This window comes from Sceloporus undulatus, chromosome 2 (assembly GCF_019175285.1).
Source record: "Sceloporus undulatus isolate JIND9_A2432 ecotype Alabama chromosome 2, SceUnd_v1.1, whole genome shotgun sequence".
In the NCBI taxonomy this organism is placed as follows: Eukaryota; Metazoa; Chordata; class Lepidosauria; order Squamata; family Phrynosomatidae; genus Sceloporus; species Sceloporus undulatus.
The window spans coordinates 41,009,989-41,025,113 of record NC_056523.1 but is presented as its reverse complement, the minus strand read 5'-3'; the positions used below and the strand labels follow the sequence as shown (position 1 = coordinate 41,025,113).

Here is a 15,125-nt window from a genome sequence, read left to right as displayed (position 1 = left end):
TTTGATGAGGGGCTGGATATATTCTTCTGGTCCAGTTCAGAGAAACTACCATTCTCCAGCAGACAAATCCTGGGTTTTATAGTTTGGTGAGTGAATATATATTCTCTTCCTGAGTGCTCTAGCACTGTAGTTTAGTGGAATGGCTTTTGACTGCTGACAAAACGCAGAAATAAAACATTTTGACACCACTTTAACTGACATGACTCAATGCTATGGGATTTCATTTAGTATTCTGGGATTTGTCATTTTGTGAGATATTTAGGCTTCCCTGTCAAGAGAGTTCTGCTGCCTCACAGAACCACAAATCTCAGAATTCCATAGCACTGAGCAATGAAAGTTAAAGTCGTGTCAAACTTCAGTGTTGCAGCAGCCTACAGAGCTGTCTAAGTACTTCACCAAAAAGCAAATCCCGGGCTTCCATAGGATAGAGCCATGCTGGGGCAGTATCAACCACCACCACCACCACCGAACACTAAAATACCATTGCAATTGGTTTACCTGCAAAAATAAGTAACTGCCACAGATAAAAGAACAACAGGGACCCTAAAATAAGCACAATGATTTTATCTTTGCTGGCATTCACTCTAATAAAACTGTTATAAGTAAACACCATAATGTGAACAATTTATTATTTTAGATACTACAGACAGATTATTAGCTATTAACTATTAAAGATACAGGAGTCCTGTCCTACATGGAACCCAACAACCCAACTGGTATGCCATATAAAACACTGGCTGCAATTTGAGTCCCTTTAAATGTCATTGATATGCAATATCTAGCCTCTTTCCATTTTGGCTTTACTAGTACTAGCTGATGGGAGTTTTAAAAACAAGAGAGCCACATGTTGCCCAGGCCTGATATAAAATAAATTAAATTTACTCACCATATATAAACAGCTGGCCTCTTGCAGCATTTCTTCCTCTAACATTTCCTGCAATACATTCATAGGTAGCTTCATCTTCCTTCTGAAAATCTGGAATTTCAAGGATTCCTGTGGATGTGTTGATTTTCTGAGCCAATGGATTCCCATCAGTTCTTCTCCAACTGATACTAGGAACTGGACTAAATGAACAAAACTTATCAGAACATAAGTCCAGAAAATCATTTTCAATATGTAGAAACAAGGCATGGGATGTATAGGTAAAACAGGGGTATAAAGCACATGGGGCCTCTGGGCCACAAATAGCTCCCAACAATGTTCTTTTTTTCCTCCCCAGCAAAACCATGATGCCAAAATTGGATGGAAAATGAGGCATTCCCCATTAAAATAGGGAGAAACTCTTGTTTTTAGTTTTTTGCCAAAATCCAACAACCAACTAAAAGCATCCTTTAAAATAAGTGTTTCCATTCATTTTAAAGCACTTTTGCCATTCTGCTCCCAAATGTTGGCACTGTGGAGGTGGCAGTGGGAATTCTGAAATTCTGAGCAGAATTGGTTCCTAGACCCACCAAAGTTTCCCACTCCCAAAATAAAGAATGGTTATAAAATTGTACTCTGGAACTGTGGAGTTAGTTATTACTAACTACCAAATGAAACAGGAAAATCCTCTGAAACTATTCTAAGCTCTTTTAAGGGATTTAGTGGTCCTGCGGTTCAAGACATCCCACAATTGTTTTAGGAATGTATCTTTGTGTGTTCTTTGGGGACTGTAAGGAATACAGATCTAAGATCCAACAAACTGATCTGTGATCAAAATAAACCCTTATCAAGTTCATCATTCCGTTCCCAGGTTGACCAACTAGATGCCTACCAGTAGTTCACAAGCAGTGTTGGAATGCAGTGTTGGAACTGATACAGAACACCATATTGCCATAGTGGAGGCTATATAAAACCATAACAGTTAGAACCCATTGATATCCTGTTCTGAAAATGCCTAATCTTTCGAAGCAGAACCCAAGTCTGTGATCATCAGGATATCTTGTGGAATTCCACATCTGATGCATGGCCTGTGTGAAGAAGTACTTCTTTTTACCTGTTTTCTCTTACAATTCAGATTCATTTGATTAGTGTATTATGAAATGAAATCCTCCAAACAGAATGAAATTCTTTAACTTAAAAAATGGAAAGGTGGCTAAATTCTGAGCTTCACAGCAGAGCAAAAGAATTATTTGGGCTGCTATATAAAATTGAACCCCAGACTGGTAGATAACACATCATATTTGATTCAAAGATCCAGTGTTTTCTAAGTGTACATTTTATTTCACCATGGCTATTTTAGAGTGAGCTAGCTTTATTTATCCCACTGAGTAAGAAAAAAAATTCCTCTCAATATGGATATGAGAGTTTGATCAGATTTTCTCCTTCATTAATATTTATTCTGTTATGTTTTAGTACTGTACTTCTCTGTTTCCTCCCCTCTTTTTATGCTCGTAAAATTCCTACTAATTTTTGGTGCTCAGTCCTGATATACATATAAGGAAGCAAAATACTTGAAGTCCATAATCCTCAGCTTTTATGTTTATCTTTCCTTAAAACCTCTAAATGGGACTAATTAACCATAAATAGAACTACTTGAACAGTTCTGCAGTTGTGGGTTTAAATGTAACAAATTGATTGAAATTCCTCTTGATGCCTATAATAGTTAGTGTGAGTTGCCTGATTTGCACTATTTGTTTTCAGTGTGGTGGAATTTATTTTCCCCATCCCAGACCCCTCAGTATATGTTGAAAATTAATCATAAATGATCCAGTATGAGCACAAAGTGTATAATGATAAAGTTACACATTTTATGGGGACGCATAAGATGCTGAATTCGTTGGTTGTAAGATCGGAATTGGTAGTTTGAGGCCTGAGTGCTGCATGATGAGGTGAACTCGTGTCACTAGCCCCAGCATCTGCCAGCCTAGCAGTTCAAAAGCATGCAAATGCAAGTAGATAAATAGGTACCAATTCAGTGGGAAGGTAACGGCATTCTGTGCAGTCATGCTAGCCACATGACCCACAGAGTAGTCTTGACAACGTTGGCTCTTTGGCTTAGTAACGGAGATGAGCACCGCCTCCTACAGTCAGACATGACTTGAGAATTTTTTCAAAGGGGAATACCTTTACTTTATCTTTTACAAATTTTATGCCACAATCCTTCTCAGAAGTAAGTTACAGGGAATTCTACACAGATAAGTGGGTAAAGGATAACAGCTTTAAAAAAACACTACTGTACATGTTCCTAATATGGCCTGAATAGTCACAGATAAAGCAACAATATTTGTTCATACTGATTGTTTTTGATGACCTCTTTGTCAAATACGAAATACCATCCAGGTTAGAAATGAAGAGAGCAGGGCACAATTTACAGAATAATTGTGTAAAACAGCCTTGAAAAATGAACTTGTGTGAGGGGGTACATTTTTTCTGTCTAAGTAGAAGCACAAAATGGTGCTTTCCCCATTTTATGTTTAAAAGGCAACTGGAGTGACAGTTGATTCTCTCTTCAAGATAGGAGAACATCTTGTACTGTACCTGACTGCTTATAGAGAACATACAGACGGCCATTGGCACTGCCAAAAAAATAATTGGTATGACACCGCTCTTAACTTCCATGGCTTAGTGCAGGGGTAGGCAACCTTTTTGAGCCGGGGCCGGGTTGCTGTCCCTCAGACAACTGGGGGGCTGAAGCCGGGGGGTGGAGCTTCCTCCCTCCGGGGGTGGAGCTGCACATGGGGGGTGGAGCTTCCACCCTCTGGGGCGGACGCTCTGCCGGCGGAGCTTCCACTATCCGGGGCGGAGCGGCATATAATACAGTGGTACCTCGGGTTACGAAATTAATTCGTTCCGCGGCTTATTTCGTAACCCAGAAAAACCTTCGTAACCTGAATTGCCATAGGCGCTAATGGAAAAAAAATAGCTCTCTGCTGCCCTCCGGTGGCGGCCTTTCCAATTGAAAAGATTGACGATTTTTATGAAAAAAGCGCCGAGGTTTTTTTCGTAACCCAGAAAAAAACTTCGTAGCCGAAACAATAAATCCCTATGGGATTTTTTCGTATCCCGAAAAATTCGTAAGCTGGTGGTAATTCGTATCCGCCTGCGTACACTGTATAATATTGGCAAGAAGCTACTAGGCAATGCCCATAACACAGAGAAAAATGCATGCACACTGTCTCAACCAAAAGAAAAGAGCAAGCAGTCCATGTGGAGGGATTTTGCAAAGAGAATACCAAAGGTAACAACAACATAATAATGCCATATTTGCAAGAATGGAAGCGACTAGGCAAGGCCACAGAACAGCAAAAAATGCATGCCACTGTCTCAACCAAAAAAAAGAGCAAGCAAAGTCCATGTGGGGGGGATTTTGCAAAGAGAATACCAAGGGATAACAAACAATAATAATATAGAATATGGCAAGAATGGAGCGACTAGGCAAGGCCAAAAAAGAAAAAACAGCAAAAGGAAAAAGACGAAAGCAACGCAGAGTCTCAAAAAGCAGACACGATCAGATCTTCCGCTAAGACACACTACCCTACTATCAGAAAAAGACTCTATTTTCTCTCATCCACCCTTTTGCTATCTCTCTCCTCCCTCACTCCCTTCTATTTCCTCTCCCTCCCACCCTTTCTTCGTTCTCTCTCTCCTCTCCCCTCCCTCCCTCTCCCCCTTTTCTCCTCCCTCTTTCCTCTCCCTCCCCACTTCTGTTCTCTCTCTCTCTCCTCCCCCCTCTCCCCTCCCCTTTCTTTCCTCTCCTCCCACCCTTTCTCTCTGTCTCTCTCTCTTCTCCCTCACCTCCCCTCCCTCTCTCTTCTCTCCCTCCACCCTCTCTCTCTCTCTCTCGCCTTCCTCCTCCTTCCCCCCGCCCCCCATTTATAGGAGGGAGGAGGGAGGGAGGCGGAGCTAGGAGGAGGAGGGGGGGACGGCGGAGCTCGTAGGGAGGGGTGGGCGGCACCCATTGGAAGGCTCTGGTGCAGCTCCTGGAGCCCCGAGATTCAGGGCTCCGGCTGCCACATCGGGCCTCCCAGAGGCCCGGTGCGGCTGCTGGAGCCCTGTTTCAGGCTCCGGAGGCCGCATTGGGCCTCCTAATGGGCGCGGCCATTTTGAGGACAAATGGTGGCCGGAGTGGCGGAAATCGGCGGCGATTTCGGCGGCAGGAGGGACCAGAAAGGCGCCCGCGGGCCGCTCTCGCCCATGGGCCGGAGGTTGCCGACCCTGGCTTAGTGCTTTGGAATCCTGGAATTTTTAGATTGTTGTGTGCAACCAGCACTCTCTGACAAAGAAAGCTAAATGGGTCACCAAAACTACACAGTTTCCAGAACTCCATTAGCATTGGCCACGGCAGTTAAAGTTGTGTCAAACTGAATTATTTCTGCGTATGGATACAGCCATCACCTTACATTTGCTGCATGGGGTGATCATTTCATTCTTCCCCATTAGGCTGGTTCTGATCCACGCAGAGTGAGGGGAAAATGTGACATACATGATTCAGAATTTTTCAGAAGAAATATCTGACATTTGTTGAAGACTGACAATTTAATTGTACTATGAGATTTGATAGGCTACAGTCTATTCTGTCAGATACCAATCTCCAAAGATGGACTTCCACACACACATATGAATAATTATTTTTTAAAAAATGGTAAGCCTATTTAAAGACAAGATCTGGCAGTAAAGTAGAGATCCTAGAAGCTTTGATGCTGTTGTAGAAGCTCCCGTAAAGTTTCCGAGAGGGAGGAAAAAAAAGGGATAGTAAAGCTGAAGGTGCCTTAAAGATATCTAACTCTAATCCATTCCCTCAGGCAGGAAATATACATAGATGTTGAAGAGAGAATAGGACATAGAACACTGCATACAGAGGTTTCCTCAAACCAGTTGCATTTCAGAACAAATAAAACTTCATTCCATTTGAGTAGCTCATTACCAATCAAGATTATGAAACATAGAAAAAGAAAAGAAGAGATTTATAATATACATAATAATAAATGTTTTATTTTTTATACCGCCCTTCCATAGATCAGGGCGGGTTGACAGCAAAAACATCAAACAACAATATACATCAGGGTTAAAAACAATTACACACAAACAGAATAAATAAAAACCCCGTTAGCCAGTCCTCTTTGCCACAGAAGAGGAAGGGAGGCCCACTGGACTTTGATCGGGGAATGCAAGCTAAATAGAAAGGTTTTTTTAGGTCCTTTCTAAATTGGGCCAGGGAGTGGCCGAGTGGAGCTCTGTGGGCAGCGTTTGGTTCCAAAGGGCCGGGGGCGGGCGATGGAAAATGTCTTCCTCGCGGTGGAGGTCAACCTAGCCCCTGGCCACCTTAAGTAGTTGCCTGCCCAGATATTGATGGTGCGTGCGACGGATGTTACGGGGAGGACGCGGTCCTTCAGGTATCCGTGGCCCAAGCCATTTAGGGCTTTATAGGTCATCACCAACCCACTTTATTGTGGCCCGGAAAGCGAAAGCGAACCATAGCCGCCAGCAGATTCTTTAAGCACCTGGTGTAATATAAAAATTACAAGCAAAAGAAAAATGTAATGAGCAAAAAAAGAAGAAAGAAAGAAAGGAGGGGGCAGAGCTGCTGCAATACAAAAACTTAGATACTTGGAAGACTGTTCCATTGGTTTGCCTTTTATGGCTTTTTATCATTTTTATTTATATTTAGATCAATGTACTTTATGTGATGAAATACTCAGTGTGAACATGGTCTAAATACCTGTGGTAACTCAGAAAAACACACAGGCTCACTTCATGAATATTATGTCACAGGACACTTTGAAATATTAATAGCTTTTGCATTTCATGGTTGCCTTTTCTGCTACTGCAACAAAAAAGTAAGCTGAGTCACCCAAAGGCTGTAAACATTTGGTTAAATCTTTAAACTGGGGCTTGATTGACCCTTGTTGCTGATATTTTGTTTTGTTTTTGTTTGCTAATGATGTCACACGAAAGGATGAAATTTGCATTAAATTGAGGAGAAATAGTTCCCATTCCTATAACAAAGGAGGAGAGAGAAGGCGGAGGAGGGTATCCGCATGTACCTGTAATCCAATTCATTCATTTGACTCAGTAGAATCTTTGAACTTTAAGTAATCAGCTGGACTGGGAAAAGGAGGTGCTGGACTATAGCTAACATCATGCCTAACCAGTTAGGTTAATGTAAAGGATTCTGACAGGTCCTCATGCTTCCCATTCCTACGAGTACAGAGAGCTCAGACAATAACTGTTGATTGATTAACCTCAGTTTATTAGCATGCCACAAACAAGGGCCTTGACTATGAAGTGGGATCAGGGAAGGTGATACACTAAATACACTTTCTTCTACAGGATTTAATTCTTTATATTCCATAGTTGAAGAATGCAACAAGTAATATTCAGCAGTTTTTCTCTTGCTGTAGAAAAAGTCTTCAAAAACTGGCACAGTTTGTGTCCTACATAAAAAATGTGAATTTTGCACAGATAAGTTCCACACTGTGATTAGTGTTAAAAACGGCCACCATTTTTGAACCCTATTCATAGTTTGCAATTTCATATTCATAGTTTGCAAATTCCACCTGGTTTTTTGTGTGTAGAAAAATAACACCATTCTCAGCATTTTCTGCACAGCAAGTCAATATTTCTGTACATGCATATTTTGATATTTCTTTGCAGCCTTACTCCTTCTTTTGCCATAATACATGCATTATTGTGTAAGAGGGATGCGGGTTGAGCAGTGGATAATCTTGTTATAATGCACACATCTTTCACATAAACTTTTCTAGAGTCCTTTTGTACTATGGATTTCCAGTGATAACATTTTTTTTTATGGTATTTATACCCCACCCATCAGCCCTAAAGGCTCTCAGAGCGGCTTACAATTATTATTTTAATTAGACCGTTCCCTGCCCAGGCTTACAATCTAAAAAGGCACAACCAAAAGGAGAAGGGAATTGTCTTGGGAAGGGGATCAGGTCCAGCGTTTTCTCTCCCTCTGGGGCCTGGGCCAAGGACTGGAGGCTGGACCCAATGGTATTGGGCATGTCCTTTCCTCTCTCCAGGCCAGAAGATGACAGTTGACAAGGAGGGAGGGCTCTCCTTTTGATGATATGGGATTCTGTGGCAAGGGGACAACTAGTTCTTCTGCCCCATTTGCCAGGAATGAATGTTCCCTGGTTGTACAAGGAAAACAATTCATGTGAGAATCCTTTCATAATATTGCAACACAGATGCGATACTTACTGCAGGAAATGAGATACTGTACATGCACTACATCAAAATAGTGGAAGAATAAGAGTGAACAGATGGTAACTTTCTAGTTAAGAAACAGTGCTTTTGGTGGAAGGACTGACCATGCACGATGATAGAGAAGGATTGGTGAGATCTTATTTTGAAAGATCAAGTGTAATTGGATTTGTTTTGAATTCAGACTCCTTCTGGATGCTGATGTAATTATTGATTGGGCTAGAGGATCTTTGCTCAGGCCTGGATGATGGTTCACTTGGAAAACATTTTCTTGAATGAGGCTGTTATTGCTGAAATGATGATTTGGGTTTTTTTACAATATAGGGTAAGTTCATTTGTTGGACATAAACTTCCTAGATATAGACCAAGTCATAGGCAGATTGTTGTGACGACACAGGAGCTGTCTTAGAATCCATTTCTGTCGTAGGCTAGGCTGGCCTTCCTTATGCTTTTCTTCCACCAGCAGGCAAAACCTTTTTAGTTAGGTAGATCTTTGGTGGTTCTGATTGTGGCAGGAGAGTGTTTTTAATGTAATGTGCTGTACGTTTACATTTTAGTGTTTTAAATTAGGTTTTTAATAATAGGACTGCTTTTTACTAGAGTTTTAATGTTTGCATTATTAAGGTTTTCAGCGTACTTATCTATGATGTAAGCCACCTTGAGTCCCATGCTGAGAAAAAGGCTGGATATAAATTAAAAATAATTCAAATTGGCATTTTACCCTGTGTTAGGAGAAGGCAGGAAATAAAGAAATAACTATCCTTCTCTGGAAAATTTGGCTGGTATAGAGATTGGTGCACAGACTAGGAGCATCATTTAGCTTCCAGACCTATTTTATTGAGTGCTCCAAAAATGTGGAAAACTCCCAATTATTCTGAAGATAACAGCCTCAGACCCTGTGGCACTGCCCTATTTTTGTCCTGTTTGTTCTTCGAACATCTTCAGAAGCTCCCATGGGAGGCTATTCAGAGTTTTGAGTAATGTCGTATTACAGTTCTGATGATACCTCTGGCTTTCTTTCTTTCACTGAGGAAGTTCTGAAAGTACTGACTTGTCATGAAGAATGAATGTGGACAATGGGGATGGGACATCCAGCTGCACTTTTTTGATGGTTAAAGAACCCTGATCACCTCTTTCCCCTTCCTGTCTCAGCTGCACTTTCAGAGTTCAATGTGCAGGCAGGAATGGATGTTCGGTTTGTGCCACTTTGTTTTTTGTTTTTTACTGTTAAAGAAACCCTGATCACCAAACACACACATACACACACACCACCCTTGGCAGCTGTTTCAGGGCTTACTGCACAAGCGGGAGAGTGTGTGAATCTAGCAGAGTACTTCTTTTAGGACATTTCCGAGCAGAGTATTACCATATTGACCCGTATATAAGCCAATCCAGCATCTTGGAGTCAATTTATGGGCATACTTTTCTGATTTATGATTGTATACATGGTATAAAACATCTCATTTAGATTACATGGGATGCACTATGAATGGTACTAGTCTTGAAGATGTAAAATGTGACATTCAGGTCATTGCGGGTGTGGAGTTTATAGTCAAACAGCCCTGTTTTAATTCAACTAGGTGGCTTAGTTTTCAACACTAAGTCAAGGTGCTGGTCCTTATCTAAAAAGTGAATGGTTTGAGGCCAGGTATTTGAAAAAGTGGTTCTCCATGTAAGAGCCTCCCAAAACTTACTCTCTTTCCATTAGAGGCATTTCTATTGATGCTTCACCTTCAGACATGATAAGAAGGCAAAATCTTTCCATAGCGTGCCCTGACATCATAATAAGTTGAATTATTAGATTTAGAATTAATACCTTACCATTGTAATTAGCAACTGAGGAATTAATTGTGAAATCAAGGCTTTCATGGCTGGCATTCATAGTTTTTTGTGGGGTTTTTCGGGCTATGTGGCCATGTTCTAGAACAGTTTCTTCCTGAGTTTCACCAGCATCTGTGGCTGGCATCTTCAGAGAATGCTCCTGGAAAAGTGAACAAATTTGGGCTACCAGTCCTGAAGAATAGCAAATGAGGACTCAGAAATGCAAATGGGAACCATTCAGAGTCAGGGGCTTTCCAGCAGTAATGATCACCAATTAGCAGACACTAATCCTCTTGCAGTAGCCTCCCAGCCTGAGGCCAGCCCTCAGCACAAAACAATACACCTGAAATCACTCCTGCATTCCCAGGCTCACACAGGATATATAACACCCAATTTTTCCAGGCAAAGCATTCTCTGAAGATGCCAGCCACAGATGTGGCAACACATCAGGAAGAAAATTCTTCTAGAAAATGGCCACATAGCCTGAAAAAACCCACAAAAATGAGGGAATTAATTCATTGCTGTTAATCGGAGGGGAGAAATTTGATTTATTGCATGGTTGTTAGTTATGTCATTAGTTTTGACTGAACGGATGGTATATACGATATTTATATGTTGGATTGGATATTTTTATTGGCTCCCTCAAAAGTAGTATTTTGATAGCACATGTCTAGAACTATAAATAGTCACTGGACAGTGGTTTTAAAATAATTAATGGACAGCATATTATTCTACAAAACATCTCAAAGTTTTTAATAAAAAACAATAGCAATATTGAATATATTGTTGTTATTTGTTAATGTTATACTAAGAAATGAATAAAAACATTTGTATGATGTTATACTTGAAAAGACTATTTGAATAAATAAGTAAATAAAAAAACAATAGTAATAAACAAAATGTGTGGTAATGAACCTCCCAAATAACACCGACAAAAGGCCAACAGCAGGAAGCAAAGTGTCTCATGTATATACTATTGATTATGCCACACAAATGCCACATTTTCTTATATCAAGGATTAGATGGGAAATTTTCTAATCAACTGTTTCCCCAGTTTTTGGGAAATGGTGGTGGAACACAGACTGATCAATGTACTGTCTACAGTTTGGTATCCACAAGTTCTAGGCTAGCAACAACTATGTTTTCTTACAGAGTTTTATTAAGGATAAACCAGTAATGATTTTTAAATTCTAACACTCAATGAAACTGTCTCTGTTACCTATAGACTGACTTGACTTTGGCCCTACCTATCTCATCCTCTTAAATGCATGATACTAGGGTCTGACTTTCGACGCAAAGTTGGTCTTCTACCACTGAGTTGTAAGCAGACTAGTTCTTCACTGTCACTTGCTATTTTTCATGTCTAATGTAGACTTGGGCATTGGTACCCATACGTGCTATCCAGAAGCATTGCTCTAATTGGAATTCTTTTTTCCAACTTTCATCATCTCTGTCTCACTGTGAAACATTTTGTGATCAGGTCAAAGAAAAGATGTAATTGGAATAGACATGTAGTAGATTGATATAGATTGTGGGTGGCATTCACAAGAGTATCACAGGCTTTTAAACAGACACCACAGATTTACCTATGGGCATATGAGTTACATCCAATTCCAAATGCAACATCCATTTTAAAGAATTATTATTTTATGAGCACAGTGCCTTTTAAAAAATAGCACCCACTCACCCCCCCAAAAAACCACCCCAAAACAAATCCCCCCCAACTCTAACAGCACTAATTTTAGAAGAGAAGAGGAGATTTGGATGAACTCACTTGTGCTTTCATTACCTGGAAATGAGCGATTTATAAATTTTCTAACCTCAGAGTGACATGTTTAACCTTTCTGTAATTTCTGGAATATGAAGGGGGGAAATGGCATTGAATCATTAAAGCTAGAAGCGGTGCTCCATGAGGAGAGGACTCTTCTGTCAACCTGTCAATTCAGGTTTATTTTTCCCTGCAATGAATCTGTCTTCTTGTTTTCCTTTTCCATACCAAATACTCATAATTACTTCCTTGGGGATCTTCCTCAATAAATCCTGTCCTCTTTCCTTTGCCTCCTCCCCCAGCCCTCCTCCTCCCTGTTGTTCTTCTTGACATTCATTTGTATGTAATTGCTTGTGCTTCTTCTTCTCCATGAAACCAAAGTGTTCCGACACGTGAAAACCAGTGCCTGGGCACTGCCTTGGCTTAGTTAAGTAAACAGTTGTAATACCTTTGCTTTGGTAAATTAAGCAGAGGTAATAAGCACCTAGTTGTGCTTTGATCTCTCGCAACGAAGAAAGGAACTTATGTTCTGAGTTAAAAGTAATCAATGTGATTATCAATGTGTGCTCTATGAAAAGCTGGTTGAATGAGACTGGATGAGATAGTGCAACAGCAGGGAGGTGACTTGGAGTTCCAATGATCTATTGGACTAATATCCCCCTGACCAGGTGTCCTATCCTATCAATCTGCAGTGTGGGTTAACCTGTTGAAGTGGTTTAGGACTTCACATTTGCCATGACAACCACAGGCATGTCCCAGCTGTTATCTGGCCCCACTGATGCATGTTCTAGATCAGTGATGACAAATCTATGGCACACGTTCCAGAGAGGGCACTCAGAGCCCTCTCTGTGGGCATGCATGCCATTGCATTCACCAGAATTAATTACCTGAAAGCCAGAGGTATGTGGCACTTTGTCATAAATAAGCGGGTTTGGGGTTGCAGTTTGGGCACTTGGTCTCTAAAAGGTTCACCATCACTGCTCTCGACCTTGCCTTCTGTACAGGGATGATGGTGATCAGATAGATACTTTTCAATTCCTGCAGCCTGAGGGCATGGACAAAATCCTTGGAGAGGTGAGAGCCACACTCTTGATCTTCTTGGTTAATTAAACAGGTCAGAGAAGGACTGGTGGAGTGGATAAGGGAAGTGATTAATGCCTCTTTACTGTTGTAAAGGCAGGGTTTGAACACACTTGAAGGAGGCTGTCATAAGACATCTTTTGGAAACAAAACCTTCCCGGGATCCTACTATACTGAATAACTACAGGCCAGTCTCCAACCTTCCATTTTTTGAGCAAAGTACTAGAACATGTGGTGGCTTCTGAACTCCAGGAGTTCCTGAATGATACAAATTAATCTAGCTCCATTTCAGACAAGTTTCAGATCTGGTTATGGGAAAGAGACAACTTTGGTGGATGACCCACACAGGGAAATGGATAAGGGGAGTGTGTACATAAAACTGCTGGGAAAGACTTTCCAGAATTCTGAGGTCAGGTGGTATCAGTACACAGTGCTGTATAATATTACATGTTATGTAATAATGTTACTTTTTGCTTTCCAAAGTAATATAATATATTCCTTTTTTGCTAATAAAATTCTTTCCCCCTTGAGTTGCTTGTTACTTATTACAGTCGGTCCTCCATTCTCGCAAGTTCAACATTCACTGATTTGATTATTTGCAGTTTATTTTATTTTATTTTATGGCCTATGTCTGGTAGAAGTGAAGCAGCAGCAGCCATTTTTTATAAGGGCATAATGTATAGTAAGCTTCTCTGAAGAGAGATTATGATGGCCTTCTTTTAATATGGGCAAGATTCTATTAAATATGGTTGCCACTGCTCCACTTCTGCCAGAAATATCACACGCACTCACACACCATTTGTGTAATGTTTTAAAAGCCTGTTTTTGCAGTGATGACCGCAGGCAAACTGGGGGCAGTTTTCTGCCCTGAGAAAATTAGGATTGTCTAATTAAAAGCTTGAGAGAGCCTCAACACTTTTAATGGTTGTGTAGAAGAAGGGATTTTAGCAACTGTTGCTTGTCTTGCAACCAAGGAACAAGCAATACCTGCTGGCAATGACAATCTGGTAGTTTTAATGTAGAAGGAATATTTAATAAAAATGTGATATAGTAATAGATTACTTATAACATTTTGGGGCAAGTCATAAGTAATATATCCATGCCGGGATACAGACCGTTCAAAAAGGGCGGTCAGCCGCCGCCTCTATTTCTGCCGGTGGGAAGCCTCAGCTGCCAAATGGCAAGGCTTCCCAGCGGCAGAAAAAGAACCTGCAAAAAGCAGGTTCTTTTTGGGTCGCGCTTGCATCACCTGAGTGCACAAATGGTGCACTCGTGATGTCGCCAGCGCAATGGGACATGCGGACGCTATGCATATGTCATGTCAAAATGGCAGCACCCGTGTGTACAGGGCACCGCAATTTTGACACCCCCGTCATGTGCTAGTGGTGAGGCTGGTATGGACGCTATGACCTCGGCCAACCCCTAGCACATGATGGGGGCAGCGCAAAGGCCCATTTAAATTGGGTCCATATTACTTTTTTTTACAAGTAATATATAATAATATGTGACTTTTCCAAAGTAATATTTTAAAACACCGTCAGTGTGCAGATCAAACTCAGGTCTATTATTCCTTTCCACCTAATGCCAAGGAAACTATTTCTGTGCTAAACTGATACCTGGCAGCTGTAATGGACTGGATGAGGCAAACAAATTGAAGCTTAATCCAGACAAGGCAGAGATGCTACTGGTCAGTTGAAATACAAATCTGGGAATAGGGATTCAGCCTACATTAGCTGGGTTTATAACCCCCCTGAAAAGCTAAGTTTGCAGTTTGGGAATACTTTTTGATTCAGCCCTGAGTCTAGAGGCATAAGTTTCAGCAGCAACGCAGAGTGCATTTGCCCAGGTAAAGCTAGTGTACCCATGTTAATGTATATTTGCGGTGAAAATGTTCAGATTTGACAATGATTGCTAAAGTTTAAAATTGGTTTCAGCTGAAGGATGTTCAAGGACAACGCAACAAGACAAAATGTAAACCAGATATGTTTTTCTGTCTGTACTGTGATTGGTTCCTATGCTGCATGGCACCTTGTGAGAAGGAGTTTGGACTAAAGTGATCACAGCGTGGGAATGTTGTACTTATGAGAAAAAGACTGTTCTAGTGGATTATGGGAGAATGGACTCTGAAAGAGTAAGACATGTTGTACAGTTATAGCTATTAGCTCGTGTATATAGCAACAAAGACAATTAAAGTCCTCGTTAAGAGTGAACCTGCTGGAGTTTGTTTCTTTAATTAAGCAGCTGTTTCACTAGGCATTGTTCCAGCAAGCTGAAAAGCCTGTTTTTCAGTTTGCTTTGATTCTGAGTTCC

The 15,125-nt window shown here is 40.9% G+C and overlaps 1 protein-coding gene and 1 long non-coding RNA gene across 8 annotated transcripts in view; both read right to left on the bottom strand.

Annotated features, from left to right (window-relative positions):
• Positions 1-15,125, bottom strand: part of LOC121922680 — a 365,925-nt gene that overhangs the window by 137,670 nt on the left and 213,130 nt on the right. The window lies entirely within an intron of this gene.
• Positions 1-15,125, bottom strand: part of LOC121922678 (contactin-6-like) — a 193,882-nt gene that overhangs the window by 86,204 nt on the left and 92,553 nt on the right. For 6 of the 7 annotated variants that reach the window (XR_006102208.1, XR_006102209.1, XM_042452387.1 and 3 more), the window contains one exon: positions 887-1,065. Coding sequence is in view for 4 of the 7 variants with exons in the window: in XM_042452387.1 (XP_042308321.1) it covers positions 887-1,065 (179 nt within the window). In the remaining 3 variants the exon portion in view is untranslated. Of the gene's footprint in view, positions 1-886; positions 1,066-2,890; positions 2,905-15,125 lie in introns of those variants that run through there. The other variant, XM_042452388.1, reaches the window with a different exon arrangement.